Here is a 26,184-nt window from a genome sequence, read left to right as displayed (position 1 = left end):
AAAAAAAAAAAAAAAAAAAAAAAAAGAAAAAAACGGGGAAAAAAAAGAAACAAATTTTTTTTCCCTCTCTCTCTTTTTCTTTCTTTTCTTTATATTTTTTCTTTTTTATTGAACTAAGAAAAGAGAATAGGTAAAAAAAAGAAAGATAAAAAAGTCGTCATCATCTCTCTAACATCAACTTAAGATGGCTGAAATCAGAAGAAAACTTGTCATTGTTGGTGATGGTGCCTGTGGTAAAACTTGTCTGTTGATTGTCTTTTCCAAAGGCACTTTCCCTGAGGTTTGATATATAAATTATATATAAAAAATGGAAAATATTTATGGAAAACAAAACATAGTTTTACGTTCCCACCGTATTCGAAAATTACGTAGCTGACGTCGAAGTCGATGGAAAACACGTGGAATTAGCTTTATGGGATACAGCAGGTAAATAAAATATACTTTATAATACAAAAAATACTAACAATAAATGATAGGCCAAGAGGATTATGATCGTCTTCGTCCTCTTTCTTATCCTGATTCTCATGTCATCTTGATTTGCTTTGCTGTTGATTCTCCTGATTCTTTGGAAAATGTTCAAGAAAAGGTAGGAATATAAATATATATTAAATACAGAGCTATAACATTTTTTTTCTCTCTATAGTGGATCTCTGAAGTACTTCACTTCTGTCAAGGTCTACCCATTCTCTTGGTTGGATGTAAAAAAGATTTAAGAAATGATCCTGCAACAATTGAAGAACTTCGAAGAAACTCACAAAAACCTGTCTCTTTTGAAGAGGTAAAACAATAATAATAATAATTAATGTGTATAAAATGATGGTAACACACGTTATAAAAAGGGTGTTGCAGTTTCTCGAAGAATTAATGCTTATCAATATCTTGAATGCTCTGCCAAGACAGGAGAAGGTGTTCGTGAAGTATTTGAACATGCAACAAGAGCCGCATTAATGGTCAACAAGAAGAAGAAGAAGCCAGGATGCACTGTTTTGTAAAATGCAACAACAACTCATCACACCTATCTATCGACCAACTTACCATTCTCTCTCTCTCTTTTTTTTATATGAACACAACACACAGTACACACACACGCACACACACGCACGTACAGCGATACACGCCCATATAATCCCCTCCTTTTTTTATATACAAAAAAAAATATAATAATATAATTTCTTTTTTATATTCTGTTCTTGTTGTTGTTCTTATTACATCTGTGTGGCTTGTAAAGCTATTTCTTTTCTTTCTTTTACTATGGATTCAACAACGGGTGAAAAGCGAAAGGCTGATGAACTAGAAAGACAAGAGCCTGAGATAAAGAAACCAAATATTCAACATCTAGTCAGAGAGCCTTCTATTCTCCACATTAGGCCAGTTGACGACGTTATTAAATATATTGCAGACTTCATAGGAAATTATTGTCATTATAAGAATGTGGAAGTAAATTATTATAATAATAATCAAGAATATATTGATTATATTGACACTTTTTTTGTTAGATTGAAGCAAAGTTTGGCATCTTTGTAGATAGAAGAACAAACAGGAGAATTAATTTGAATGCTCTCACAGAAACAAGTAAAAAAACAAAAAGTTCAAATTGACATTTATTAATACACACAAAAATAGTTTTACAACCAGAGCATGAGAGAAGTGTTCGTTTTCAAACAAACATGTCATTAGAACAACATCGTCATTTTAATAAGTTACTTAATGATATGGTCAACAAGACACAGGCAAAAGACTATAAAGTAAGTTTAAATAAAAGTCAACATAACACTCATTTATTTTTAAAAGGGAGAGCGTATTCGATATAAGCATACCAACGAGATTGACAAGTTTTATGACATACCCAACGCAAAAGGAAGATGGCGAGTGACAGTGGACCAACAGGGACAGATTGTACCTAATGGCATTATTGAAAAGGAACGTGTTGCTGATCTTAATGTTCATGCACCTAATCAACCATTGGACTTTAGAATCTCGATCAATGTTGAACATCCTCGTAAGCTAAAGAGTTTTATTTCAACATTGGATATTTATATTATCTCCCTTTAGGACCAAAACCAAACATGGAATGTACTTATGAAAGAGCCAAGGATCGGATATCATATCAACACGGAGGGATCAGTTTTGATCTGACTCAAGTCAAATCGGGTGTAAGTTGTTGTTGTTGTTTTGGGATAAAATGAACTCATTACATTATAGAAAGAGGACTCTGATCCACGCCATGAATTAGAGTTGGAGTTTGCAGACTCAAAGCTTCTTGCAGCCGAAAGATTAAAATACAGTAGAAAAGAACCATCACACTATACACAAATGATTGAAGTATTTGTAAATAATATTCGCGTATTAGGTAGAAGCGCCTTGAAGCAATAAATACTGACTTTATTCTTCTTCTTCCTTTTGTGTCAACAATACTTGCTTTTTAATTGGCATCTTGGGTGGTGATTTGGATGCCATCCAATCATACCACTGTTGAGGTGTCTTCTTTCTCAAAAAGGCAACAATGATCACTGTCATATTGTCACAGCCGATGCCACTATAGTTATCCGTCTCAGACAGACAAAAGTCCATCAATTCTTCACAGATTATGCCTAATGATTTATGTTCGCATAATTTACAGCGTATAAAGTCAACCACTTCTTGGCTTGATAGACAGTCCCATATACCATCACAGGCTAGTACCATAAATTCATCATGATCGGTAATGAGATGTTCAATAATATCGGGTTCAGCTATTAAAAAACCATGAGCATATTCCATATATGTATTTTCAAGATATGAACCTGTTACAGCTTGTCTATCTGGTGTCAATTGGGTATTTGATTTAAAAGTAAAGTCACCGAGTGCTCGAGATAAAGCCAAGTGGCCTGAGTCGCATTAAAATAAGTCACTCGTCATACATCATTGTGTATATACATGTCATACTTACCATTCACACGTCCATTTTCTACAAATCCACCTGCATTCTTTATCCTTGTATGTTCATCTGGATGTTTTGGCTTATGATCTTGTGTCAATGGTACACCTTTACCATCTCTTGTACTTATAACACTTCTTGAATCCCCCGCATTACTCTAAATGGATAAGTGATGATGAGACATTGTGTACTTGAGAAAAAAAAAAAAAGGTTTCTTTTGTTACTATCCTTACCACATAAAGTACATCATTCTTTGTCACTATAGCAACCACAGCGGTACATCCAGAGTTACTATTCATGAGTTCAGGGTCTATAAAAAGAATGAGACATTTTGTTTTTGTTTTTGTTTACATTGCTGTACCTCGCTTAAGCTCTTCATCGATAGCGTAATAACCACTGCGAATTGTTTCTCTATATCTTCCTTTTTCAAATGCAGGTGAATTCATGATCTTTTTATACAATGTCTTTCCACTATAGGATGCAACCTGAGATCCTGCCACACATAAAGCAGTTACACAGAATGAACGGATACGATCAAAATAAACCTTATTTATATACCTCCATGCCCATCAAATACAGCAAAGAAACTAGCACCAGTATTTGCATAGGAAGTCAATGCAGTATGAGCATCTTCCATGTCTATAAATCATAATAATAACGTTGGTGCATTTGTAGTATGAACATTTAATTTATATTTACTCGCTCTCCATCCTTGCATACATGATGCCCCATACATCACTTTCTTATCATTTCCTTCGCTTGTATACTTCTCCTTGTTTGGTTCTGGTAATGTTTGTCCCATAAAGTATAGAATATGTTTTAGAGGAAAGAAATAAAAAAAATAAAGACAAGCACTACTTTAGTACTTCAAAGAAAACAAGTCCACCAATAAGACTACAAGGAAATTGAACTTGGCATAAAAATGGTTTAGAATGCTTTTTGTGTACTTTTTTAATTTCAGACAGAGTAAAGAAAGAGAAACGCATACACATCACACACGTCTTTCTTTTTTGTGCAAATAGTAAACAAGAGCCCGCCAAAAATAAAGAAATGAGATATATATAATATCTTTAAATGTACACTTGCAAAGGCTGATTCAACTGTACTGAAACAATAAGAAAAAAGAAAGACAAAGGTGAATAGCTGGAGACTAAGAGATGATCTTGTCGTAACTAGGGACATCTTTATTTAAAGTTTTGAAGTCTTTTGTTTAAATGGAATCAATTGATTGTGCTTCAATATTTCATAAATCTCAAATAGAGTATTTTCATCTTCAATAGTTGCTGGTACCACGATTGGTTTACCGTCTACCATTTCACGAATACTTCTTCTCAACACCTTTCCGCTTCTTGTTTTGGGCAATCGAGGCACAATCACTGCTTTTTCAAAGCAAGCAATAGCTCCCAAATCTCGACGGGTAGCTTCAATCAATTCCTTTATCAGTCGCTTCGTATCTTCATGTGCTCGATTGAGTACAAGGATACCCAAGGGCACATGACCCTTTAATTGATCCGCTAATGGAACCACACAACACTCGGCTACAGAAGGATGGGAGATGAGGATTTGTTCAATCGATCCAGTCGACAAGCGATGGCCAGCGACATTGATAATGTCGTCCGTTCTTGACATGATATGAACAAACCTATCAAGAATCATAAATACAAGCCCATGACATCGTGTTTTCACATTTACCCTTCTTTGTCAATCATGCCTGCGTCTCCGGTATCGTAGTACCCTGGAAACTTGTCAAAATAACTTTTCTTGTACCCTTCATCATTCTTCCATAATGTAGGAAATGCACCAGGCGGTAGAGGCAATTTCAAGACGATATTGCCAAACTTATTGGGCTCCTTGTACTCTTCTAATGTATCTTCCTTTAATACGCAAATGATTGACCCAGGCACTTGACGACCGGCAGAACCCCACTTGACTGCCTTACGCGGGTTCTTTTCTACGCCTGCACAAGTGGCTGTCACAGGCGAACCCACTTTTTTTTTTAATTAGTAAAAATACTATATCATCACATCGTTTCAAACTTACACTCAGTACTCCAGTAGTTATCAATCACCGTGCAATGGTCCCCAACCAACTGTTGACACCACTTGAGTGTCTCAGGATCACTTCGTTCACCGGCCAAGAATAAGCTTGTCAATTTGCTTAGGTCGTATCGCTTGGCCATCTCTCCCTTTGGATCCTCACGTGCGATTGCGCGCATTGCTGTAGGCGCTGTAAACATCGTCTTGGCGCCATACTCAGACACCAAGCGCCAAAACGCGCCTGCGTCGGGTGTGCCGATAGGTTTACCTTCGTACAAGATCGTGGTTGCTCCTGTCAGAAGAGGACCATATACTGTAAAGCTGTGACTGACGGCCCATCTATACATTATACCGTCTAGTAAGCCGCATACCATAAAAAAAGATATCTTACCCAATATCACTTGCAGTAAAGATTGTGTCGCCTTTTCTTATGTTAAATACATATTCAGTTGACCACCGTAACACAACAGCATTTCCACCATTAGAGCGAACGACGCCCTAAAAAAAGAGAATAGTGAATACATATAACAGCGACAACACCCTTCCTTATCTCACCTTTGGCTGCCCTGTTGTACCACTCGTATAAAGAATGTATAGAGGATCATCACTCAACACAGGAACACATTCCTTGACAGCGTTATTCTGGGCTCGAACTTTTTCTATTTCCTGATAATAATCAAAATCGCCTTTTCTTAGTTCTGCCTGCACCTGGTTAGGCCGCTGATACACAATGCGTGTAGGCACTTGATATCTGCACATACTTAATGCAGATTCTAACAAGGCTACATAAAGAAAAAAGCCCGATAAGTAAGAAAGTCCTCTTCGTGTTTGTGAAAAACTTACGCTTATAGGCAATGACGCGTTTTGGCTCAATACCGCAGCTTGCTGTTAACACAACCTTGGGCTGACAATCGTCTATTCGTTTTGCCAACTCTTTAGGTGCAAATCCGCCAAAGACAACGCTGTGGACCGCACCAAGTCGAGCGCATGCCAAGAGCCCAAAGACAGCTTCAGGTACCATCGGCATATATATTAAGACGGTATCACCCTTGTGCACACCGTGAGATCGTAGGACACCAGCCAGCAGCTGGACCTGATCGAGCACTTGCTGGTATGTCAATGTCATCTTTGTGTTGGTCACAGGCGAATCGTATATGAGACAAGGCTGATTTGCAAGTGAAGGCAAGTGACGGTCAAGACAGTTGAAGCATGTATTAAGCGTACCATTCGGAAACCATATGTATGGATTTGGTCCGTCACGTCGACCCAAGACAGAGGTAGGAGGCTCAAACCAATCGATCTGTTTGGCTGCAGCTTTCCAGAGCTCTACGTCTATTAATTCATGTTCATTCTCTACTGTATTCATCATGACTGATTTTAAAGAGAAAGAAAAAGTAAAAAAGAATGTTTAATGCGGTCTAAAACTCGTGAGAATTTGTTTTGCATAAGGAAAGGCTTATTTATTTATTAAAGGGTTGCACATGTATCTTACTGTGCCTTTCCTTTTTTAAAGTCTTTGACGACTTGGTCATACAGCTCGTCTTTGAGTAAAACATCAGCAGCAGTAAAGCTAAGGCATTTGGCAGCAGTGAGTGTGCGCTTATGTGCTATTTCGGTTCTAGCTGCGGCTGTAAATTCTTTACTATGGTTGGGTGCATCGGTACAAATACCAAATGCGGGGTGAATAGATGGTACCACGTAGCTAAAATTGCCCATATCAGTACTTCCACTTGTTATCTTTTCTTCCTCTGTGCGAGGCAGATATGATACACCTTCGTCTTCCATATACGTCTTATAGACGGCTGTAAGGGTGTCATTCATAAAGACGTCGTCAATAGGGCCCAAGGGGCCCCAGGAGAGTTTGATTTGACAACCAGTGGCAAGGGCTGCTGCCTTGAAGCAGTTTTCAATCTTGGGCTTGAGTTCAGCCAATTGATTTTTGGTGAGAGAACGAGCATAGAATTTAGCCGAAGCGTAAGCAGGAATCACGTTGGCTGCGTCTCCGCCTTTGGTAATAATGCCGTGAATTCTAGTATAGGTGTTAGATACACAATAGAACTTTATGGAGGTGATATACTTGCCTATTTGTAGGTAATGTTTGTTGTCTCAACATTCCAATATTATCAAATGCTTGCATCAAGGCATCCAATGCATTGATACCATTCCAAGGTGCCATGCCTGCATGAGAAGCTTTACCAAAGAATTCAACATCAAGTGAATCTAGCGCCAACATATTGGGATATAAGCCGTCTTTAGCAAAAGGATGCTACAAAAATGTTTAAATTTCAGTCTTTCGGTTTTGTAAATGATGTAGAAGCTTACGAGCATCATGGCAAAATCCACTTTATCCTGAACAACACCCTCCTTCACAAAGTTCAACTTGTCGCTTGTTGTTTCTTCAGCAGGTGTGCCAAAAAGAACAACAGATCCCTTGACTAGATCCTGTTCCATCAACTTTTTGATACTGATAGCACAGGCTAATCCTTGAATGGATATCAAATTATGCCCACAGCCGTGTCCTATGCTATCAAAAGTGTCAGCTTATTTCTCAAAAAGATAGTACAGGAGGACATATACCCAGGTAAAGCATCGTATTCACAGCAGAAACCGACACGTCTACCCGACTTGCTGTTAGAAAATTCAGCAATGAAGGCAGTAGAAAGGCCAACTGCATTGCGTGTCACTTTAAATCCCTTCTTCTCAAGGTAGTCTGTGAGTAGCTCATGGGCATGGAATTCCTGGTTGCCCAATTCTGGATCATCGTGGATCTAGTAAAGAAAACTCGGGTTGGTCCAATATTATTTTGAGTCATAGACTTACCTTGAGACTGATATCACGAAGCTCCTTGTCCAGATGTTTAATCGTTTCAGTAATAGACTGTTGAACTTGAGAACTCATTAGAGAAGTAAAAGAGACAGTAATAATTATGACACCCTCTCTCCGAACGACCGGTATATTTCTGTTAAAATGTGCTGGCATTGAAATATTTGTGATACAAAATGCAAACCTAATTGACTCAGTTACTTCAAAAGACATGAAGAGCTTTAACCACGCAAGCTGTTTTGAAAGGAATTTACACTTATCTTAGTAGCCAAGTTGAGTTTAGGATAGAGGTTGATCAAACTCTGAGCGATCGATTAAGTAGTATACATTTACTATTAACCTTTTAAAAGATATTATTGTTTTTTTGCAAGTAGAAAGATAAGGCAATAGGAGAGCTATTTATTAAAAAGGAAAATTATCTTTATAGCTTGGCTGCTTCCTCAGGAATCATAGATGCAGGCAATTCTACATAGAGCCCGCTCAGGCAAATCTGAGCAAACGTCTTGCCTTGTCTGTCGATCAAAAGGGAACTTAGACCACCGCCTCCAAGAGAATGAGTCAGGACAAAGTTAAAAGCATGCGAGCCGGGAAGTTCAAATCGAACAACACTGCCTTTGCAAAGATGCTTCATGTGGTTGGCAACAGCCTCTGCCGTGATTGAGCGTTTGATGTAAGGTAAATACTTGGGATCTCGAGCAATTATTCCAATATTACACACGTCGCCCTTATCACCGCTGCGACCATATGCGACATTGATAAGGGCTGTCTTAACCAAAGGCTTCCTCGGCGTGATTTCAGGAATAGCAGGCACATGCAAAGGCTTACTATAGGACATGGACGAGTCCCAAGAACCCCATGGCACAGACTTTTCTGGCCCTGAACCAGCAACGTAGTATGTAGTCACTTGAGATTTAGGGACAAGTAATGGGAAATGAACAAGATTTGGAACAGGTCTTGGGCGTCCAGTGCCACTACCAGTAATTCCTGGAGCCATGCATGTAGCTGACTATCACGGCTCATATAATTAATATCAATGGTCCAAGCAGTAATAGAATACTTACTGGAATAGTTTCCAAAGCAACCAGACCCAATGCCTTTGGGTTATCATGATGAGCGGTTAGTCGTAGCATAACTTCACGGCTATTGCTTGCTTTTGTGTGTGGTCTAAATAAAAAAAAAGTAAGCAGAACTGCTTGCTCAGACAAGGCTCATTCTTTATACCCAAATAAAGATTCAGCTCCAATAGTTTCTATATTATAGCCTCTAAAGTCAGAGAACCCCATTTTTTTATACATGCCCTGTACACGTCGAATGACCGCTTCACCAACCGCTAAAGCTTTCTTTTTGGCATCTATACCACCGATCAAAAGTTCGATACTGATCTTGAAACCATCCATAAAGATGCCTGAACACTTGAGAAAAGGTGTAGGCTGTCTACCCTTTGCGCCTGACACAAGAACACGGTTAGGCCCAATCTGGGCTAACGTGACTTGACGCATATCCAAAATAACATCCGGTAAGAGATACAAGGCAGGGTCCAGAATTTCATAGAGCATTTGCTCTGATACAGTTGCAGGAGTCACCAAACCGCCTGTCTTTTCTGGCTTTGTAACTACAAATGACCCTGATCTTGTGAATTCAACAATAGGGTAACCCATATTCGCATACCCGCCATAAGGTGATTGAGCGGCAAGATGCCAATCTGTAAAGTTACCACCCGTCGCTTGACAGCCGCATTCAATAATGTGTCCTGCCAAAGATGCAGATGCAAGCAAATCGTAATATTTCTCTGTTGTTTCTTCTTTCCAACCAAACTCATGAATTAACGGACCAACCACGAGAGCAGAGTCTACAACACGGCCGGTAACTACGATGTGAGCACCTTCATCTAATGCAGCTGCAATTCCTTTGGCACCCAAGTAAGCATTCAAAGAGACGATCGGCTCGTCATTGGATGGCAATCGATCTGCATCCAAATTATGTTCAGTAACAGACAAGGTAGAAAAAGGATGAGCACCTTTAAAGGCGCCTAATGTTTTGTCTTCTTTGTCGCTCAAGACATCATCACCCCATACAGCAGCCACTTTGATATTCTGAATACCCATTTTGTTCAACAGAGCTTCAATAGCTTTCTTGCACCCAACGGGGTCAAGTCCACCAGCGTTTGTGATCACTTTAGTGCCGTTACGAGCAATGTCTGGCAAGATTTTAGATAGCGCCAGTGTAAGAAATTCTGCTATATAGTCTGCGCCTCGGTCTGTGTCTTTGCCCATCATGATACGTCGCTGTCGACGAGCAGCCAAGATGCCCATGGTAATTTCTATGGTCCGCTTTTTGTTAATTATCTTGTAACAATGCATCTTCTTTTTCTTTTTTACCTGCCAAATAATCTGCAACGAGATAATTTAAGTTTTTCCCTTCATGCTCCACAAGTTGAACAGCAGCAGCGACAGAGTCACCCCAAAATGCAGAATAGCAACCAATACGGACAGGACGATCTGATATACTCATTTATGGAAAATAATGTTTATAAAAGAAAAAGGGAGAGAGGATACGTAAAAATGCTCTTGAAATAGAGAAGAAAAAAAGAGTGTGTGGGGTATATATCCAATTTCCTTAAAAAGCGGAAAAGGCACATGCTGTGACTGTAATCTTATGCAGCAAACGAACTACTTTATCCACCCGATGAACTTGGCATGGCCTTTAGTGGTTTTCAAGGGAAACAAAGCCAAATAAGGAATTTATATTTTGGTAAGCTACAACAGCCTAAAGTGTAAGACATAATAATGATTACTTTTACTGAATATTTCACATATGGGAAATAATGTGTTTGTCATCATTTTCTTGCTTATTTTGTCACAAATCAACGGTTAACTAAATAAGATGCCTGGATGTTGATTACATTCAAAAAGCCCTACCTTTATCGCTCCTTTCATTTTTACTAACATGAAGTTATTAATAAACCCTATTAATTCCTCCTTTGTGTCAATTTAAATACGATCAGTTTTAGTATATCATCTAGTGATATCATGTATCTGCTCTAGCCATCATCATGGTTCATCGACTAGCGCATGTCTGAGGTTTATTATGCCGTTTTCCAGTAAAGTAAAAGTAATCGTTCAAGCTGGTCAGCTTCTAATATGGTTTTACTCTCAGAAGGCTCAGGAACAATAGAATGAAGGCTTCGTCCTATGAATAGAGCAATAGAGTTCTTTGTTGGAAATAACCTCATTGAAGAAGGCGCGGATGGTAGACATGGAATCACGACGTTTTGCCAGTCTAACCATATCAGGGCAGTTAGCGCGAATGTGTTCAGGTAGACACCTTATGCTCTATAATATGAAGATATATCTTATATTAGTGTATATGCCCAAACAAGGCTAGTAAACAGAACAAAGATTAAAACTTAACAATAAATGAATGAGCATGCTGAATGAATAGAGACTTGCTTATTTGAAATATAAAATGAAACATGTCTCTTGTCATAGAAACTGGCAACCAAGATACAAAGTGAGTTGATAAGAAAATGTAAAGACACCGCACAGATCACTTTTTTACACCATAATTGCATCATTTGTCGGTCTTTGTGTAGAAAAAATAAAACGTGTGTAGATCAAAGTGACAAAGAGTGATCGGTTGCTCCGAGACCGATAAATGACAAGTGTAACTTTCGGCTTACTGTATTCCGTTGATTTATTTAGAAAATGTTTTTTCAGAAATGAAACTGCGTCCAGGAACGATATTGAGTGAACGTAGAGAAACAATAAGCTCAAGCCTTGTCTATTATAAAAGAAACAATAGAACTGACATGGTTCATACAATATTTTTATATAGACCATAAATAGGTCTCATATCTTTATTTCATGTGAATCCTTTCCTTGTTTCATGCTTATATCTGAAATAAAGTGTACACATACCCAAAAAAAAAAAACCCAACATTCGAAAAAGCTCAACAAAACAAAGAAATATTTCTTTATGCATAAATGAAAACTCCCATTTTTATGGCCACCGCTCAGTCTAGACTCTTGCATACCTGTCATACCTTTATAAGGTTGTCAAAGAACTTGTAAGCTTGATGCATATTTATTTATTTTCATTTAGCCTATTTTAACTCTATATCGTCCAAAGGAGCTAAGCCTTTAATAAGAGAGTTAAATGAGGCTTCTATCATTCATTGTTTGATGGACAACTTTTATGTAGGCATCACACGTGATACATTTCGAACTACACAGTTTATAAAAGGATAAATTACAAAATTTAACGTCAAAACCTGTAAACAATGCTTTGTGAAAGCTGTCTTTCCTTTTATTCTTTCGATATCGGCATATCTAAAGAAGGAAATAATGGTCTTATCTCTCGGAATGAAATACCTGTTGCACTCTAGAACAATACGCTTATAAGGAGTTACATACGTGAGTATAGATGAAATGTCAAGTTGTATTAAGGAGATGTGTTTAACAAGCTTAATTTTGGTAAGGATAGTAGCTTGTATATGCGTGCGTGTGTGCGTGTGTGTGGCATTCAAGCAAGGAGGTTTTTGTTGTTGAACAAAAAAAAAAAATTATGAAAGGGAGACAAAATAATGACACAAGCATGGCTTTTGCATGCTTATAAAGATTTCCCCCTTTCTGCGTATTTTGATTCTCTTTCTCTCACTTTTTTTTTTTTAAAAAAAATCATGATTCAACAACCACCCACTTTTAATTTTATTATCACTCGTCCACACAATAAACCAGCAAATACATGTACAAGAAAAGGCCCGCCTTCTATCTTGATTGGTAATAGCTATTCATTTATATATTCAACATATAATAACCTTTTATCCATAGACTTTACAGCCATGACATTATGTGATTTATTACCAGCCCATCCTAAAAACGCCAGCATACGCAGATCATTACCTGAACTCGTCTTCTTTGTTCAAAAAGTAACTCACCAAGCTGACATCAATTGCAGAACTCTCTTAGTCGCCTTGATATACTTGCAAAGAGCCAAATCCAACTTACCAAAGAGAGCTGTTGGCAGTGACGATACAAATCACCGCATGTTTCTTGGCGCATTATTATTAGCATCCAAATTTTTAAAAGACTCAGCCTGGACAACACACACTTTAACCAACAGAAGACTTTACGAGATCTGTGGTGGATTATTTTCAATGAAAGAAATCTATCAACTCGAACGCGCCTTCTTAAAGTTAATTCAATACAACTGTTGGGTCGACGACCAAGGCTTGAATCAATTTGTTCTCAAACATCGACAAGATCTTTCTATTTAATTCATTAATTCATATGCGTATGTACATATCCTCTCCCTTTTTCTTTATTCTCTTGTACATAGTTCTTCTATTATTGCATTCATTGTCGATCAAATAATAAATAATTCATCTTCGGTCTGGCCATTCCGAACTTTTATTCAAACATGCGTCATCCTTATTACAGTGATTGACTCATTTCATGATGTATCGTCAGATGACCTTCTTCTGTTGGGAGTACCAAATCCACATTTTATGAACTCAGTTGTCAGGTCTATCATATATGCATGCTCTATACTTGTTTATCATTTTGCTAAACACACGTTCCCCCTCCTTTTTATTTCTTATCAATTCCTTTTCAAGTAAATAAGGATGCATATAACTTTGCTATGTTCCAATGAATTCGCCTTTAACATGTATAAAATAAAGAACAGCTGCATCTTGTTTACAGGTCAAGTGACAAAGTACAAAGCGCATCCTTTTCACACTCTTTTTTACATGTGTAAATAGAGTAGACGCTCTTAAACTCAGCAATAAACTTTCAATTGTTACTCTATGAGCAAGCTTATCTTCTCTCTCCTGATTTATTTTTAATGCAAGCGAGAAAGAATAGCATTGGTTACACTGAGTGCACATCAGCCTTTTTGCATCTGAAACTATTTTTATTCGAGTTGTTATTTAAAAGCTTAAACTTGTTTAAAATTTCTCGTGATAATAATAATAAAAAAAAAGAGGTTGAAGTTGACAAGGTTTCGGATTGGTTCAATAAACTGCTGATAATCACTAAAAATGGTTATTAGGGCCGCATTATGCACAGCTACTATTTGCAGGTCCGAAGATTTTCTGGCATTACTTTCAATAGAGAGGCCAGTTATGGAGAATGCCAAAAACTCATGTCTTGTAGCTTTTAGTAAAGCTTGATAGACAATAAGAGGAAGCAGTATCAGAGCATTTCTGCAGGTTTTTCAAAGAAATCTTCTTGAAAGCAGACAACCTGGAAGAAGCCAATCTCGCCATATGACAGATTCAAGCCTGAATTTAGAAAAGCCCTCTTGTAGATACCATCAAAATACGCAGACTACTGAAGAAATGATGTTTTTCAGACGCACTAGCTGTGCAAGATGAATGGATGATAACAATCCGTCTCCTGTGCAAAAATTAGAACAGATATATATTACGTACACAAGCCAAAGTCATCTTGTTTATACGATACTCTTATTAAGCCTACAAAACTGATCCATGATATCTGTAGCTGATGACGCTGCATGCAATATAATTCACAAGATGTAATTAGGTGACAACATTTATATAAAGATCAACTTCCTTTTTGCCACTAATCTCTTTCTTTTCTCTTTTCATAAAAAGACCTATTCCATCTTGCCGTATTCTTATGTTTTAGAGGTAAAACTACTATTCACCGATAATATCACATCAGTGAAAAGCGACATCATACGCTTCCCTGGTTTAACCAAAGCTGTGTAACAATTGCGCTATTCTTAACGTGCCAGCAACAGAGTGTTGTTAGTTGCCCATACGGTGATGATCCAATAATGAAACAGCTTTATCGCATTGCAAACAACTGCGTGTCGCAACAAGAACTGTTTTAGAAGAAAGCCCTGTTGAGAAGTTGAATTTCATTTGTATCACAAATGAAAAAGTACTTTTTTCGGTAAGAAAAGGCATTACACGCTTCCTCGGTTTGACGAAAGCTGTCAAACAGTTAGATCGTGGTATAAGATTCAACAAGAAACTGAGGCAACGCTACCAAAGAATAAAAAACGACACGGACAGTGAGTCCTCCTTGGACTTGCCGCCAGAGAATGCTATCAGGGAGCGATTTTAAGAAGCCGAAGGAAGCAATGACTTCATAAAAGATGAGATGAAGCCTGTCCTCCAATTCATTAATAATTGTCATGGGAGAATAAGCTGGCAGCAATGTCTGATTGAATGCCGGTAGAGAAATCAGTCCCGAAAACATGTAAACGCTGAAAGCTTACGTGTTTAATATGGCAAATATAAGTTTTTAGTTATATATTTATATACTTATATGCGACATCGATGTTCATTACGTATATAATTAGGATAAGCCCAAAGGACTTCTATACAAGTTGGATGACGGCTTTTGTTGGCAAATTTTAATAAATGGAGAACCCAAGTGACCTATCCAGTACTTTGATCTTGTTTCAATCCAGAATATAGCACAAATACTTCCTATATGTAATGTGTTACAAGTTAGGCTTCCCATACCGTCTACTGTCAAGAACCTTGCCGTTTCTCCAACAAAATTCGTGCCTGCTTTGGTTGTTATGACATCTGAACTTGAAAAACTTTGTAACGAGCACAAAGACGATAAAGTAAAAATGTCTAGACGCTTTTCGTTAATGCCCACGCAGTCTATCCATTGGCGATATATTTATATAAATACAAAGGCGTTGCAAGCAATTACAAAACACAAGAGCGATGGCACTTACTAAGGCAACGTAAACTTGTTTTATTCGATTTCTAACTTCAAGAAGTTTGGCTACGAAAGCCTGGACAAAGTTCTTGAGAGTCAAAATAAATTTACCTGCTGTATTCAAACAGATGGTTTTGGTGCATGCTTTACCTTTGCAAGAAAGGCAAAAGAAGAAAAAGCGACAATACAACTGGGTTTGGAAGACTTTTCTGACCAAGAAGTACAAGAGTGTTTTCAGCTCTGTGCTGTAGATCCCGGAAGAACACATGTATTCACAACGACCATACAGCATGAGGGGGGCAATCTAGAAACAAGAAGATGTAGCGAAAAAGAGAGGCAATGCTACAATGATGCAAAAAGAAGAGCATGCCAAATAGAGAAGCTAAAACTAAGTGCTGGTATAAAAACAATAGAGACAGGCTTCCCTTCGGAAAAAACTGTTGATATGGAAAAGACAAATGCATATGTCGCAGATGCTCTAATCAGCATACCTCGCTTATTCCGTTTTTACGATGAATGGCCAGCACTATTTCGTTTCTACGATTACCAAGGCAGACAAAGGTCAAATGCAGAAATAGCCAACATACTGATCAACGGAGGAAAAAAATACAACAAAACAAAGCAAAATCGAAAGCAGCGCAAAAAGAAAAGAACGAAGAAACAAGAAAATAGTCAAATGTAATTATGGCAATATTGCTTAATGTTTAAAGGCTATTGACAATGATATAGTTAGGCCATCTGCTGAAGAAAAGGAAAGAGCAGCTCGGAAAAGCAAGTTCCAATATTCTGATTCAATTCTTCTGGTAGTTTTTGGAGATGGCATGAAAACAAAGACAACGTTACTGTCCAGGTCCATGTTAGCGGCGTCACGAGGATTCTGCAGAAGGAGCTCCTTCAAAGATCAAGGCAGTTCAAGAACGTCCTGGTTGGCGTATATAAGTTTCGAACGTCGAAGATATTCTAATGAAATCAGCGTGATAAATCTAATGTTATTTAATGACAGCTTTGTTCCATCAACTATTTAGATATGCAACAGTTGTAAGCAGAAGGGGTTGGAACAAAAGAAGCTCTCGAATGGTAAAAAGTCCCACAATATATTAGATTGCAAAATCTGCAATATACTGTGGAACAGAGATGTACACGCAAGTAAAAACATGCTTGATATCTCTTGCGCCATTTCGAGAGGCGAAGGAAGATTTTCGGTTTTCCTTAGAGAAATCGTCGTCGAGGACACGGTTCCCTCCAGCAGGATTTAGATATATACAAGTGTGTTATTCAAACTCAGTATAAAATACCAAAAGGATACGAAATCTAGGTATATGACTGTAGCCAAACCTACGGCGGAGTCAACATCCAATCATGGTGTTTCATTACTGAAAGTGAATTTCTAATTGTCTCAAGCAGCTATTTACTACTGCTATTTTGCATATAAAACAAATGGTGGTAAAGTCTTATTCGACATTACTATAAAACAGCTCACTAACTTTTCTATTTCGGTGAAGCTTGTGTTAGCTATTGGAGACCTGCATATTCCTTACAGAACTCATGGCTTGCCTGAGAAATTTAGAAAACTCTTGGTAAATATAACATGTGTGCGTCAGACAGAGTGATGAACTCAATAGGGATACTTTAGGTCCCTGGCAAGATCCAAAGAATATTATGTACAGGAAACCTAGTGGATAAAGAGACCCATCAGTACTTGAGAACGATAGCTGGTGATTTAACCACAGTCAAGGGCGAGTTTGACGATGTTGATTTGCCACAGACAAAGGTGATTCAAGAAGGTGAATTCCGTATTGGTATCATTCACGGGCACCAGGTAATACCTCGAGGTGATATCGAAGCTCTGAATATTATAGCAAGACAGTTGGAAGTAGATGTGTTGTTGAGTGGTTATACGCATAAATTTGAAGCCTATGAATTTGACGGTCGATTCTTTATTAATCCTGGAAGTGCTACAGGTGCATATTCTGCTATACCCGATACAAGGTAAAATAATTTGTTAATCATACAAGATAAAAGCACACTAATATCTCAATCAAGTGATCCCATTCCTTCGTTTGTATTGATGGATATCCAAGGAAACAACATCGTCACCTATGTTTATAAACTGGTTGATAATGAAGTCAAGGTGGAAAAGATTGAATATAAAAAGAGTATTCAAGATACAAAGGTGCTTTGATAAATAACATGTCTTTTGTTCCTTTTTTCTCCTTTTGAACTAGCCAATTATTATAATTTAATGTGATTTTGATTATTTAAGCATTTTTCTCTCTCGCTCTTTTTTTTTTTGAATGTCATTATCCACACAACGAGAAAGGGGCTACGTTGAAGTAGCCAAGGGAAGAGAAGATCCTGCAGTAAAAATTTATTATGAACTTCATGGCAATGGGCCAGAACATGTTGTTCTTATTATGGGTTTGGATTTTTGAATTTTCTACAAGACCCAAAGCAGTAACCATTCTAGTTAGGACTAAATACGACCTGTCTTGCCTGGGAACATCAGACAAAATACTTGGCAGAGACAGGTAAATACACTGTATTAATATTTGAGAATCGTGGTATGGGATTATCAGGTAAGCACTTATGAATCCTCTTTTCTTTGCTTAATACAAACCCTCTTTTTCTCTCTCAGATGCACCAAAAGGCGTATACAGGTAAAAAGAAAAAAGTCGTCTACATAAAATGTTGTACCAATGTTCGTAGTACTTCACAAATGGCACATGACGTGATTGACCTAATGGACCACTTTGGCTGGACAAAAAACGTTCATCTTGATGGAGTCTCTATGGGAGGCATGATTGCCCTTGAACTTGTCTCTCGATGGCCTGAGCGATTTACTTCGCTCGTATTGACAAGCACGACAGCAGGACGTCAGATACCAACTGTAAGTTGACTTGATGACACAGACTTGTATAATCTGATGAATATATACCTATAGTGGAGAGCACTAACAACTCTGCCAAGATTGATCTTTATCAAGGACCCAGTAGAAAGAATCAGTCAATCGCTTGCACTTGTGTACCCGCCCCAATGGCTCGCCGCCAAACCAACTCAGATAGAGTATGAACAGTACCAGACCAACCAGGACTTATCTCTCGCCCTTCAGTTGGCTCGCATGGATCGCAGTCGCCCACAGACATTATGGGGTAATATGGCTCAAATGGTAGCCTGTATGACCCATCATGTCTCAGAGGCTCGCTTACAAAAGATTCGTGAGACGGGTATACCGATTTTGGTCATGACGGGTACCTGGGATCACCTCGTTAACCCCAGAAACTCTTACTACCTCGCAGATAAATTGGGCGCTGAACTCAAGGTCTTTGAAGGAGCTGGACATGGCTTACCTGGTGAACGACAGATCGAATACAATCAACAGATTGATGAACATTTCACAAGGGCAATCAAGTTGCGTCGTTAAATTATTACATAATCAGTTATGATACGACCAGTTCATTACGTAATAAACTGCTGTCAGTGTTCGTGAGAATCTCCTTTTTTTGCCCTTTTTCTTTTTTATATATTTCTTTTCTCTTTGTATATATGTCAAATAATACCACTGCTAGCAACACTGTAGACAACCATAATAATAGTAAACCCAAGATAAAAAAGACATTAACAGAGAGTCGAAGAGCCGAGCAGAACCGTGCAGCACAAAGAGCCTTTCGACAGAGAAAAGAACGGTATGTGAAGGAATTAGAAGCCAAAGTGACTAGCATGGCAGATTGGCCAGCACGAATGGAACGATTAGAGAAAGAGAATGAACAATTAAAGCGATACATTATTGAACTGGAACAACAAGTAGAAAAGCAGAATATGAATAAACTATTTACAAGACCAACACCAACAACACCAACAACGACAACAGAAAAGACAAAAGCATTAGATACATTAGATGACTTGATGTCCATTCTGAAAACTCATCACCGACCACCTATTCCCTCTCACCCACCTCCTCCTTCATAAGATATATATATATTTATATACACAGTTATTTATTATTATAGTATAAATCAATAAATTAAAGTAGAGGATGCCCCTCTGTTCTTTCATCATTAAACATTTGATGACTAAGAAAATTAAAATCAGTAGGCTGAAGCGAAAAATCATCCATGAGTTCATTGGACCCCATTTTGACATCTTGATAATCCAAGAGTGTTGGTTGATAAGGTCGATGTAGATCAAGAGGTGATGGATGTTGAAACATGGGCATCATTGGCTGTTGTTGTTGTTGTTGTTGCTGTAGTAATTGTTGTTGATGGTACAGTTGTTGCTGTTGTCGATAAGTATTAGATAGACCATGTAAGGACGAACTCTTTCTGAGAACTCGCATCTTGCCTGGTTGTCGAAGAAGCGATGATTGGGTAGTTTGAGGTATAATTTCGTGGACCACAGGGTAAGGTATACCAGGAGGCGAAGGGTGGCCCTTGAGTGTTGGAGACGAAGCGTGGCGATAAGGAGCAGGGTTTGTCGATGTCGTACTAGACGAAATGACCGAGGCGACCGGCTTACGATGTTGGGTAAAGTTGGGTGTGGGTTGTTGCTGAGAGTGAAGTCGTTGGACGGACCTGAGGTCAACACAAGAGGTCGTACGCAGTGATTTCTTTGTGTTAAGCTGTAGAGGAGCCGCATGAAGATTGTGAAGTGGCTGATGTTGCTGTTGTTGTTGTTGTTGTTGTTGAGACTGTGATTGTGGTGGTTGCGGCTGCGATTGTGATTGTGATTGTGGTTGAGGTTGTGATTGAATCGATAAATTTGATACGTCCGCAGATGAAAGTTGAAGTAAAGAAGCTGGGATTTGACTAAACCGCCTTTGTTGTTTGGCACAGGTGATACGCTGGATAAGATTTAGCGATCGTTGATATTCATCAAAGTGGTTCATATAATCCAGTTGCTGGATGACTGTTGAAGCCAAGTGACTGCAGTACAGTAGAAAGTGAACACCTCGTGGAATAAATTTATAGATATTCTCAGCCAGCATGCCTTCCAATAGTCTGATCAAGATAGACGAAGATGCCAAGGATAGGTCTCGATGAGGGTATTGAATGATATCGTTATTAATGGACGATGGCTGAGGTAATGGATATTTTGAGTAGTGGAAATGGAGTAGGATTATGTTTAAATGGTGATAAATATGGGAAAGCCTTGTTATTGCGTTGATATTCAAGGGCAATTCGCCTGCGGGGAACTTTAATTTTTGATGGATAGGAGGCAATTGAATGAAATCCTTATCTATCATCAGCTGCAGCTGCATAATAAATAGACTTTCTTCAACGACCTGCTGATTATTCCTACTATCCTGTTGAGCGTCCTGTCTTTTTGTAATTCTGCGTAAGTGCTGGTAAATGTTGGATAAAGTAATCACTGAAGAATCAAATACGAAATCATCACTCGTCCTGAGTGCAGCTGTATCCTTTATGAAATAACTATCAATTTCCAAATTTTGTTCCATACTATAAATATTAAAAGGTTAATTTCCATTTTTATACATCTATTTTGATACTTGCCATAAAAGGACATTGTATCTTAATACCATATAAAAGGTTCTTTTCCTTGTCTCCAGAGCCTCTGCACTACCGTTACTATCGTTATCTTGTTGATAGACTAGTCGTTTTAGATCCAGCATTTTGCATAGCTCTGTGATTCTTGATAATAGACTCTTGCTCTTTTCGTGGTCTGTTTCTGAATATTTTAAAAGGATCAAGAGAGTCTGAATAATCATGATCGAAGGTTTTCCTATAGCTTCATCCAACATGATCATCGCTCTCTGAATATATTCTTCCCCGTCCTCTCGTTGATAGAATAAGGATAGCCCACAGATAGCGTAAATAAGTATATGAGGTATCTCATTTGCAAGATAGAGTCTATTAAAATAGGTAGGTACAAAGATGGGAAAATAAGGCTGAATTTGGATCATAAAGTACTGAATCAACTCGTCCTGCTGTTGATTAGGTGATGAGCTTGTTGTACTACTGCTGGTGGATGAAAAATCCCCTGGTAAAATATCTTGAATGTAGTATGGATTTCCTATTTCATTTAGCAAGAACCTATTATTATCATTTATTTTGAATCCTATTTAACAAGGTTAATTTGGAGTAAACAAACAAACATATAAACTGTACCTTGATGCTGTTGCTGCTGCTGTTCTTCTATCATCTGTTGCCTTCTGACTGCTTCTTCAATTAGCTGCATTCCTCCTAGTGAATGAAGTGCTCTTTCCATTACATGTATTCTATTCTCTAACGATTCAATATAATGTTTGTTGGCTCCTCTTTTAGGTGTGCTTGATTCGAACACACACTGTATGGATGACCTCTTACAAGTACTGCAGGGCATTTCACCGTCACATTTGACCTAAGTGGTAACTATTATCAGCTGCACACACATTTACCTATTCACTTTACCTTTCTTCTTCGGCAATCTTTACATGCCTTGACAATCTTTTTTCGTTTGCCTTGTTCTTTTGTGTTTTCTTTATTATTATTGCTATTCTCTTTGGGTGGCATAACTCGGGTTTTTAATTAATTTAATCTTCAGAAGAGAGCGTAAAGACTGAAGTTGTGGGAAAATAATGAAAAAGAATAAAGATGAAATAGACTTGATGAAAAAGAGAGAAAGAGAAAGAGAAAAAAAGAAAAGGAAAAGAAAAAAAGTAAAAAGAAAAAAAGAAAAAAAAAAAGATTTTCAGGTAACCATGCTTTTTAAATGTGTATGATAATGATGATGATGATGATGATGATGGGTGATGATGAGTAGCTGAGTATAAACATGAAAAGGTGTACCTTTTTTTTATTTTATGTCCCTTCTGTTGAAAGTACTAACATTCAAACTCGTTCTACGATTTTCATTTGGTAGCTTAATGCCAGCCACAGTAGCAAGAATACGAAAGATATCTGTAAGAGAAACAACGCCAAGTAGTTGCTGCTTTTCATCTGTTACCCAAACACGATGTGCCCTTGTTGCAAGTAATTTGGCAATAGCGAATCCTAAATGAGTATCAGGACGGACATCAAATACGGGTAATCGATCCTATTGTTTGTTAGCTTCCTTCTTTTTGTTTCTATGGTTACTTACCTGCCCTTCTATGATGCCTTGCTCTAATTTTATATAACTCACAAATTGAAAACACGTTTTCCATAATAATCCATGACGATAGCTTTTCATCACATGCTATAATGAACACAAATCGAAGGTTATCTCCGCCTTACTACCATTACCACACACACACGCACACATATTCACAGCTATCAGCGCACGTCCCCTCTTTCTTCCCTTTTTTTTTTTTTGTTTGCTATGATTACCTTGACATCTGTCATGCTTATGTTTCCAATGATTTTATCACTACTCACAACAGCTAAAGAAGAGACGCCATGTTGACCTTGATACGTTGTTAGTAAAAACCAAGATGGACTGCACAATAGTTACTCATTATCACTAGTGCGTTCAGCACAGTTGCATTAGCTGGAACACTTATCACAGGTTCTTTTCCAAGATTCAGCTGATGAATCTATTATATTTGTGTTACAAAATGATAACATAGCCTTTTTTTTTTTCTTACTGTCTTATTCATGCATTCACCAAGCTCTGAAAATTGCTTCGTATTCTCATACAAATACTGAATGACCGTAGATTGAGACAGGATAGCCTATAGATAATAATAAGTAATAAACAAGGGGAAATACGCCTACTGTATTACTCGTATTCCACCATCAGGCTTCAGTACACATACTAGTCCATCAAATAAGTTCATTGAACAAGTAAATGTATTTTATTTTATTTTTTACCTCGATGTGTTCCAAGAGCAAATATTTCAATGGCTGATGACAATGTAGAGTCTTGTTGAATAGAATAAAATGGGTTCTTTCGAGAGAGGTCTATGCTTATTAACCAAACTTGTTCAATATGCCTCACTTACCGCTCACTAAACCAACAGATACTTTCTCTCCCTTTAACGCCTTATTCATGATATCTTGGATACTATAGCCTTCCTTTTCCTTATCCTTGGGCTGTAGTACGAGCAATATATAAGCAATCACGTCACCATAATCAAACACGCCTATATAGTTTCCCTCATGTTTGATAGGTGCTGATGATATGTTATTCTCAAGTAAAACTTGACATGCTTCTTCGATGGATATTTTACTTGAGCTTTTTTTTTTTGATTGATTGATTGGTTATTGTAAGTTATCTTTATAAATATACAACTTACATCTCAATCACTTTTTGATCCTTGACCAAGGCTGATACTTTTATTTCTCTCCAGTCTTGATGATGATTCATTATGTTTAGAGAAGAAGAAAAAAAGAAAAAGAAGGGAAAAAGATAGAAAAATTATCTGCATGAGTTTGATCAGCAAGAATGCACAAATGAAATCAATCTTGTTTTTTTATGCAGATCATGGTTATTTTACATAAGCCATTTGTAAATGACTGAATGCAGCACCTATAAAAGAAAAGGGTCCATCGGTCTGAAAGTCAAAAGATATAAACCAGTTTTTGTAACATCTCATTAATTAGCCTTTTATTTTGTTTCATATCATGATTTCTATAGGTTTTAATTATTTATAAATAAAAATCTGTTTAAACGTACAAGCAGTAGGAAGCTTATTACTTCATACATAAATAGCAAGTCCCCAATACGGGTCTTGTTCCGCGGAGATGATCTGAGTAAGAAAAAAACCCAAAAAAATAAGGGAAAGGAAGGGAATCCTTTTTTTTATACTTTATTTCTATAAATAATTTTTTACACACACACACACACATATATATATATACACATACAAAGAGAGAAACATATAAAATGAATGAAGGATTATTATCAGTCAAGAATGCTTCTGGTAGACAAGTGAGTCTATTGAATACTGCAGAAGAAGAAAGTAAAAGAAAATACCATTGTACTGAACCAGGATGCAATAAAAGTTTCACAACAAGGTAAATAACGATACCAGTACCCTTCTCTTGTTACTCATACATTTTCAAGTGGTCATCTTGCGAGACATAATCGAATACATACAGGAGAGAAGAACTTTCCTTGTTTATTCCCTGGTTGTCAATCCAGATTTTCACGTCAAGATAATATGATGCAGCATTATAGAACCCATATGTCACCTAAATCACGCCGATCACAAAAGAGACAAGCAAATACTCAAACAACAGAAGAAACAAGACCAAAGCCTCGTCTTCATGCTCATCAACGTATTCGCTCAGATCCTGTTCAAATCGAACCTCCACTAACTATTGATCAGCACCTTTCAAATTATCATCAATCACTGCGAACAATTCCAAATACCGCTCGTTTCAATCAATTCCCTTTGCCTCTATCCACTGTCGCAAAAACATCTCAGGTATCAAGCCCCACACTTTCATCCGCTTCTTCTAGTACAAATAATCAACCCGTGGCAGAAACTGTGACCACCCATCATTTATTTTATCAGCATCGTCCCTTGACCTATACGCCTCAAAGCGCAACCAATCATTTACCCTTCACCTTACTTCATCCTAAACAGCCTCAAAGAAGTCAGCTGAGGAGAACTTGGCTGCAAGAAAATTCAAATGCGTTCAACAAACAGGATGATGAACAGAATGATCGGTCAAAGGAAAAGCAAAATGGAAATGACTTATTACAATTAGCTCATATTGTGTCCACCTTTGGATAAATATTTTTTTGGATAATGTATTTCACTCTTTTTTGTATATTTATAAATGATGATGTATTCTCTTTTTTCTTTAATTTTATTCCTGGCTGTGCCAATGACCTTATCAATAAACCTTTTTTAATGTGCGTGTGTGCGTGTATATAGGTCTTATGCGGAATATGCAGGAGGAGGAGGCAAATCACCATCTTGTTCTGATGATGATGCTACTGGTGGTGCTGGGTATTCAGGTAATGGTTCATACTCTCTGGGTATTTCATTTGTTTCTAATAAAAAAAAATAGATTAACCAAACCCCTCTTATGTATGATCTTGTCATTACCTCCCATCCTTTCCAATAAATTACGCAAAATATCCGCAAATTCAATGGCACCTATGATCATTTCTTTTTAGAGGAAAAAAAAAAATATCGTTTTGTATTTTCTCGAACCTCCTTCTGCAAAAGTGAGCTTAAGTTGGCTTGCTCTTGTTAATCCACCTCCTGGAACCTAAACGAGTGTTGGAAGGATAAAGGGATATAGAGATCTCACTTACAGGTAAAACAGTGCCTGCTACATAGTTTGCCCCAAACCAAGGTTGTTCCAGTCTCCATTGTTTAAAGTTTAATATGGGAACATTCAAGTTTTGAAAACCTGGTGTAGGCTTATCTACAAGATAAACAATCTAGAAAAAAATTCATGAGACTTTTTCTGTTTACAAAAATATAATTGGCGTACACTACTCTTTGATTTGTCAAGACGACAGTACCACGACTGGACTCATAGTGCCCTCTATATCAGATCATTTAGAGATATACACATTCACTTATATGTTAAATAGAAATAGAAAAATACCCAGTGTTTCCAGGATAGCCTGCTTCACTATATATCCATGGCTGGTTAGGACACAAATAAAAAAAAAAAAGACTACATGTTATTATCATTTACTCGTTACAATCCAAGATAAGCTTGACGTCTGGTTGTGTAAAGAACATCTTTTCCTGTGGCAAAGGTACAGGCGCCTTGCCATCTTGAGTCAACATGACACAATTTATGCTCATCTTTAAAAATAA

At 37.6% G+C, this 26,184-nt stretch overlaps 15 protein-coding genes across 15 annotated transcripts; 7 read left to right on the top strand and 8 right to left on the bottom strand.

Moving 5' to 3' along the window:
• Positions 1–184: 184 nt before the first annotated feature.
• Positions 185–968, top strand: RHIMIDRAFT_182519 (Rho1 GTP-binding protein; the record flags this gene model as incomplete). The annotated part of the gene is made up of 5 exons (XM_023605808.1): positions 185–280; positions 339–426; positions 477–586; positions 644–778; positions 840–968. Coding segments are annotated over 5 exons (558 nt in total), but the record flags the coding sequence as incomplete, so codon positions are not given.
• Positions 969–1,251: 283 nt separating this feature from the next.
• On the top strand, positions 1,252–2,373 carry RHIMIDRAFT_196301 (mRNA triphosphatase CET1; the record flags this gene model as incomplete). The annotated part of the gene is made up of 6 exons (XM_023606118.1): positions 1,252–1,437; positions 1,497–1,572; positions 1,624–1,745; positions 1,792–1,999; positions 2,053–2,153; positions 2,203–2,373. The coding sequence occupies 6 exons, from the start codon at positions 1,252–1,254 to the stop codon at positions 2,371–2,373; spliced, it is 864 nt and encodes a 287-aa protein (XP_023471596.1).
• Positions 2,374–2,382: 9 nt separating this feature from the next.
• Positions 2,383–3,719, bottom strand: RHIMIDRAFT_195540 (PP2C-domain-containing protein; the record flags this gene model as incomplete). Its single annotated transcript, XM_023606051.1, has 7 exons — positions 2,383–2,732; positions 2,784–2,867; positions 2,930–3,074; positions 3,154–3,227; positions 3,279–3,410; positions 3,476–3,556; positions 3,617–3,719. The coding sequence occupies 7 exons, from the start codon at positions 3,717–3,719 to the stop codon at positions 2,383–2,385; spliced, it is 969 nt and encodes a 322-aa protein (XP_023471595.1).
• Positions 3,720–4,059: 340 nt separating this feature from the next.
• On the bottom strand, positions 4,060–6,381 carry RHIMIDRAFT_210794 (acetyl-CoA synthetase-like protein). Its single transcript, XM_023607180.1, has 6 exons — positions 5,797–6,381; positions 5,509–5,735; positions 5,345–5,451; positions 4,958–5,292; positions 4,610–4,904; positions 4,060–4,559 (listed from the first exon to the last, which is right to left on the bottom strand). The coding sequence occupies exons 1-6, from the start codon at positions 6,320–6,322 to the stop codon at positions 4,106–4,108; spliced, it is 1,944 nt and encodes a 647-aa protein (XP_023471594.1). The 5' UTR covers positions 6,323–6,381; the 3' UTR covers positions 4,060–4,105.
• Positions 6,367–7,926, bottom strand: RHIMIDRAFT_288678 (uncharacterized protein). Its single transcript, XM_023613586.1, has 5 exons — positions 7,774–7,926; positions 7,531–7,721; positions 7,276–7,477; positions 7,035–7,219; positions 6,367–6,982 (listed from the first exon to the last, which is right to left on the bottom strand). Exons 1-5 carry the CDS (start codon positions 7,849–7,851, stop codon positions 6,442–6,444), a joined length of 1,197 nt encoding a protein of 398 aa, XP_023471593.1. The 5' UTR covers positions 7,852–7,926; the 3' UTR covers positions 6,367–6,441.
• Positions 7,927–8,138: 212 nt separating this feature from the next.
• RHIMIDRAFT_310463 (DUF1446-domain-containing protein) lies at positions 8,139–10,357 on the bottom strand. Its single transcript, XM_023614661.1, has 4 exons — positions 10,155–10,357; positions 8,998–10,096; positions 8,838–8,940; positions 8,139–8,782 (listed from the first exon to the last, which is right to left on the bottom strand). Exons 1-4 carry the CDS (start codon positions 10,285–10,287, stop codon positions 8,198–8,200), a joined length of 1,920 nt encoding a protein of 639 aa, XP_023471592.1. The 5' UTR covers positions 10,288–10,357; the 3' UTR covers positions 8,139–8,197.
• Positions 10,358–12,454: 2,097 nt separating this feature from the next.
• On the top strand, positions 12,455–13,051 carry RHIMIDRAFT_233303 (uncharacterized protein; the record flags this gene model as incomplete). The annotated part of the gene is made up of 2 exons (XM_023607932.1): positions 12,455–12,554; positions 12,606–13,051. The coding sequence occupies 2 exons, from the start codon at positions 12,455–12,457 to the stop codon at positions 13,049–13,051; spliced, it is 546 nt and encodes a 181-aa protein (XP_023471591.1).
• A 2,136-nt stretch (positions 13,052–15,187) lies between these two features.
• RHIMIDRAFT_13361 (uncharacterized protein) lies at positions 15,188–15,909 on the bottom strand. The gene has a single exon (XM_023605574.1). It carries the CDS (start codon positions 15,772–15,774, stop codon positions 15,406–15,408), a length of 369 nt encoding a protein of 122 aa, XP_023471590.1. The 5' UTR covers positions 15,775–15,909; the 3' UTR covers positions 15,188–15,405.
• A 946-nt stretch (positions 15,910–16,855) lies between these two features.
• On the top strand, positions 16,856–17,720 carry RHIMIDRAFT_13338 (vacuolar protein sorting-associated protein 29-like protein). Its single transcript, XM_023605570.1, has 4 exons — positions 16,856–16,925; positions 16,985–17,059; positions 17,116–17,471; positions 17,526–17,720. Exons 1-4 carry the CDS (start codon positions 16,920–16,922, stop codon positions 17,662–17,664), a joined length of 576 nt encoding a protein of 191 aa, XP_023471589.1. The 5' UTR covers positions 16,856–16,919; the 3' UTR covers positions 17,665–17,720.
• Positions 17,721–17,776: 56 nt separating this feature from the next.
• RHIMIDRAFT_195573 (alpha/beta-hydrolase) lies at positions 17,777–18,903 on the top strand (the record flags this gene model as incomplete). The annotated part of the gene is made up of 5 exons (XM_023606053.1): positions 17,777–17,900; positions 17,954–18,058; positions 18,118–18,139; positions 18,189–18,373; positions 18,431–18,903. 5 exons carry the CDS (start codon positions 17,777–17,779, stop codon positions 18,901–18,903), a joined length of 909 nt encoding a protein of 302 aa, XP_023471588.1.
• A 122-nt stretch (positions 18,904–19,025) lies between these two features.
• Positions 19,026–19,448, top strand: RHIMIDRAFT_233300 (uncharacterized protein; the record flags this gene model as incomplete). Its single annotated transcript, XM_023607931.1, has 1 exon — positions 19,026–19,448. The coding sequence occupies one exon, from the start codon at positions 19,026–19,028 to the stop codon at positions 19,446–19,448; it is 423 nt and encodes a 140-aa protein (XP_023471587.1).
• A 55-nt stretch (positions 19,449–19,503) lies between these two features.
• Positions 19,504–22,086, bottom strand: RHIMIDRAFT_310460 (uncharacterized protein; the record flags this gene model as incomplete). Its single annotated transcript, XM_023614660.1, has 4 exons — positions 21,887–22,086; positions 21,605–21,836; positions 20,990–21,554; positions 19,504–20,935 (listed from the first exon to the last, which is right to left on the bottom strand). The coding sequence occupies exons 1-4, from the start codon at positions 21,986–21,988 to the stop codon at positions 19,504–19,506; spliced, it is 2,331 nt and encodes a 776-aa protein (XP_023471586.1). The 5' UTR covers positions 21,989–22,086.
• A 115-nt stretch (positions 22,087–22,201) lies between these two features.
• Positions 22,202–23,794, bottom strand: RHIMIDRAFT_254969 (cystathionine beta-synthase). The gene is made up of 9 exons (XM_023611133.1): positions 23,692–23,794; positions 23,398–23,630; positions 23,267–23,356; positions 23,179–23,210; positions 23,041–23,127; positions 22,908–22,989; positions 22,784–22,860; positions 22,557–22,652; positions 22,202–22,511 (listed from the first exon to the last, which is right to left on the bottom strand). Exons 1-9 carry the CDS (start codon positions 23,760–23,762, stop codon positions 22,272–22,274), a joined length of 1,008 nt encoding a protein of 335 aa, XP_023471585.1. The 5' UTR covers positions 23,763–23,794; the 3' UTR covers positions 22,202–22,271.
• A 487-nt stretch (positions 23,795–24,281) lies between these two features.
• On the top strand, positions 24,282–25,137 carry RHIMIDRAFT_243880 (uncharacterized protein; the record flags this gene model as incomplete). The annotated part of the gene is made up of 3 exons (XM_023609995.1): positions 24,282–24,326; positions 24,349–24,412; positions 24,497–25,137. The coding sequence occupies 3 exons, from the start codon at positions 24,282–24,284 to the stop codon at positions 25,135–25,137; spliced, it is 750 nt and encodes a 249-aa protein (XP_023471584.1).
• A 147-nt stretch (positions 25,138–25,284) lies between these two features.
• RHIMIDRAFT_233295 (uncharacterized protein) lies at positions 25,285–26,172 on the bottom strand (the record flags this gene model as incomplete). The annotated part of the gene is made up of 7 exons (XM_023607930.1): positions 25,285–25,400; positions 25,456–25,506; positions 25,564–25,621; positions 25,668–25,796; positions 25,855–25,903; positions 25,967–25,993; positions 26,060–26,172. 7 exons carry the CDS (start codon positions 26,170–26,172, stop codon positions 25,285–25,287), a joined length of 543 nt encoding a protein of 180 aa, XP_023471583.1.
• Positions 26,173–26,184: the final 12 nt, after the last annotated feature.

This window comes from Rhizopus microsporus (assembly GCF_002708625.1).
Source record: "Rhizopus microsporus ATCC 52813 unplaced genomic scaffold scaffold_1, whole genome shotgun sequence".
NCBI lineage: Eukaryota > Fungi > Mucoromycota > Mucoromycetes > Mucorales > Rhizopodaceae > Rhizopus > Rhizopus microsporus.
Note: the sequence above shows the minus strand (reverse complement) of the source record. Positions and strands in the feature narration are given on the sequence as shown.

Excerpts from the sequence above, each read along its gene's own strand:
- RHIMIDRAFT_210794 (XM_023607180.1), bottom strand. The coding sequence starts at position 6,322 with ATGATGAATACAGTAGAGAATGAACATGAATTAATAGACGTAGAGCTC. Across the intron at positions 5,452-5,508 it reads GTACAACAGGGCAGCCAAAG|GGCGTCGTTCGCTCTAATGG; the intron begins GTGAGATAAGGA and ends CTCTTTTTTTAG. Across the intron at positions 4,905-4,957 it reads TAACTACTGGAGTACTGAGT|TGGGTTCGCCTGTGACAGCC; the intron begins GTAAGTTTGAAA and ends TAAAAAAAAAAG.
- RHIMIDRAFT_288678 (XM_023613586.1), bottom strand. The coding sequence starts at position 7,851 with ATGAGTTCTCAAGTTCAACAGTCTATTACTGAAACGATTAAACATCTG. Across the intron at positions 7,220-7,275 it reads TGGATTTTGCCATGATGCTC|CATCCTTTTGCTAAAGACGG; the intron begins GTAAGCTTCTAC and ends ACATTTTTGTAG. Across the intron at positions 6,983-7,034 it reads CAAACATTACCTACAAATAG|AATTCACGGCATTATTACCA; the intron begins GCAAGTATATCA and ends CACCTATACTAG.
- RHIMIDRAFT_310463 (XM_023614661.1), bottom strand. The coding sequence starts at position 10,287 with ATGAGTATATCAGATCGTCCTGTCCGTATTGGTTGCTATTCTGCATTT. Across the intron at positions 10,097-10,154 it reads CGTTGCAGATTATTTGGCAG|AAATTACCATGGGCATCTTG; the intron begins GTAAAAAAGAAA and ends AGCGGACCATAG. Across the intron at positions 8,783-8,837 it reads TTGCTTTGGAAACTATTCCA|TCAGCTACATGCATGGCTCC; the intron begins GTAAGTATTCTA and ends GAGCCGTGATAG.
- RHIMIDRAFT_13361 (XM_023605574.1), bottom strand. The coding sequence starts at position 15,774 with ATGCTGTATGGTCGTTGTGAATACATGTGTTCTTCCGGGATCTACAGC.
- RHIMIDRAFT_13338 (XM_023605570.1), top strand. Across the intron at positions 17,060-17,115 it reads AGAAATTTAGAAAACTCTTG|GTCCCTGGCAAGATCCAAAG; the intron begins GTAAATATAACA and ends GGGATACTTTAG. Across the intron at positions 17,472-17,525 it reads TCTGCTATACCCGATACAAG|TGATCCCATTCCTTCGTTTG; the intron begins GTAAAATAATTT and ends ATCTCAATCAAG.
- RHIMIDRAFT_254969 (XM_023611133.1), bottom strand. The coding sequence starts at position 23,762 with ATGAATCATCATCAAGACTGGAGAGAAATAAAAGTATCAGCCTTGGTC. Across the intron at positions 23,357-23,397 it reads ATCTGTTGGTTTAGTGAGCG|ACCTCTCTCGAAAGAACCCA; the intron begins GTAAGTGAGGCA and ends TAATAAGCATAG. Across the intron at positions 22,990-23,040 it reads GTGAATGCATGAATAAGACA|ATTCATCAGCTGAATCTTGG; the intron begins GTAAGAAAAAAA and ends CAAATATAATAG.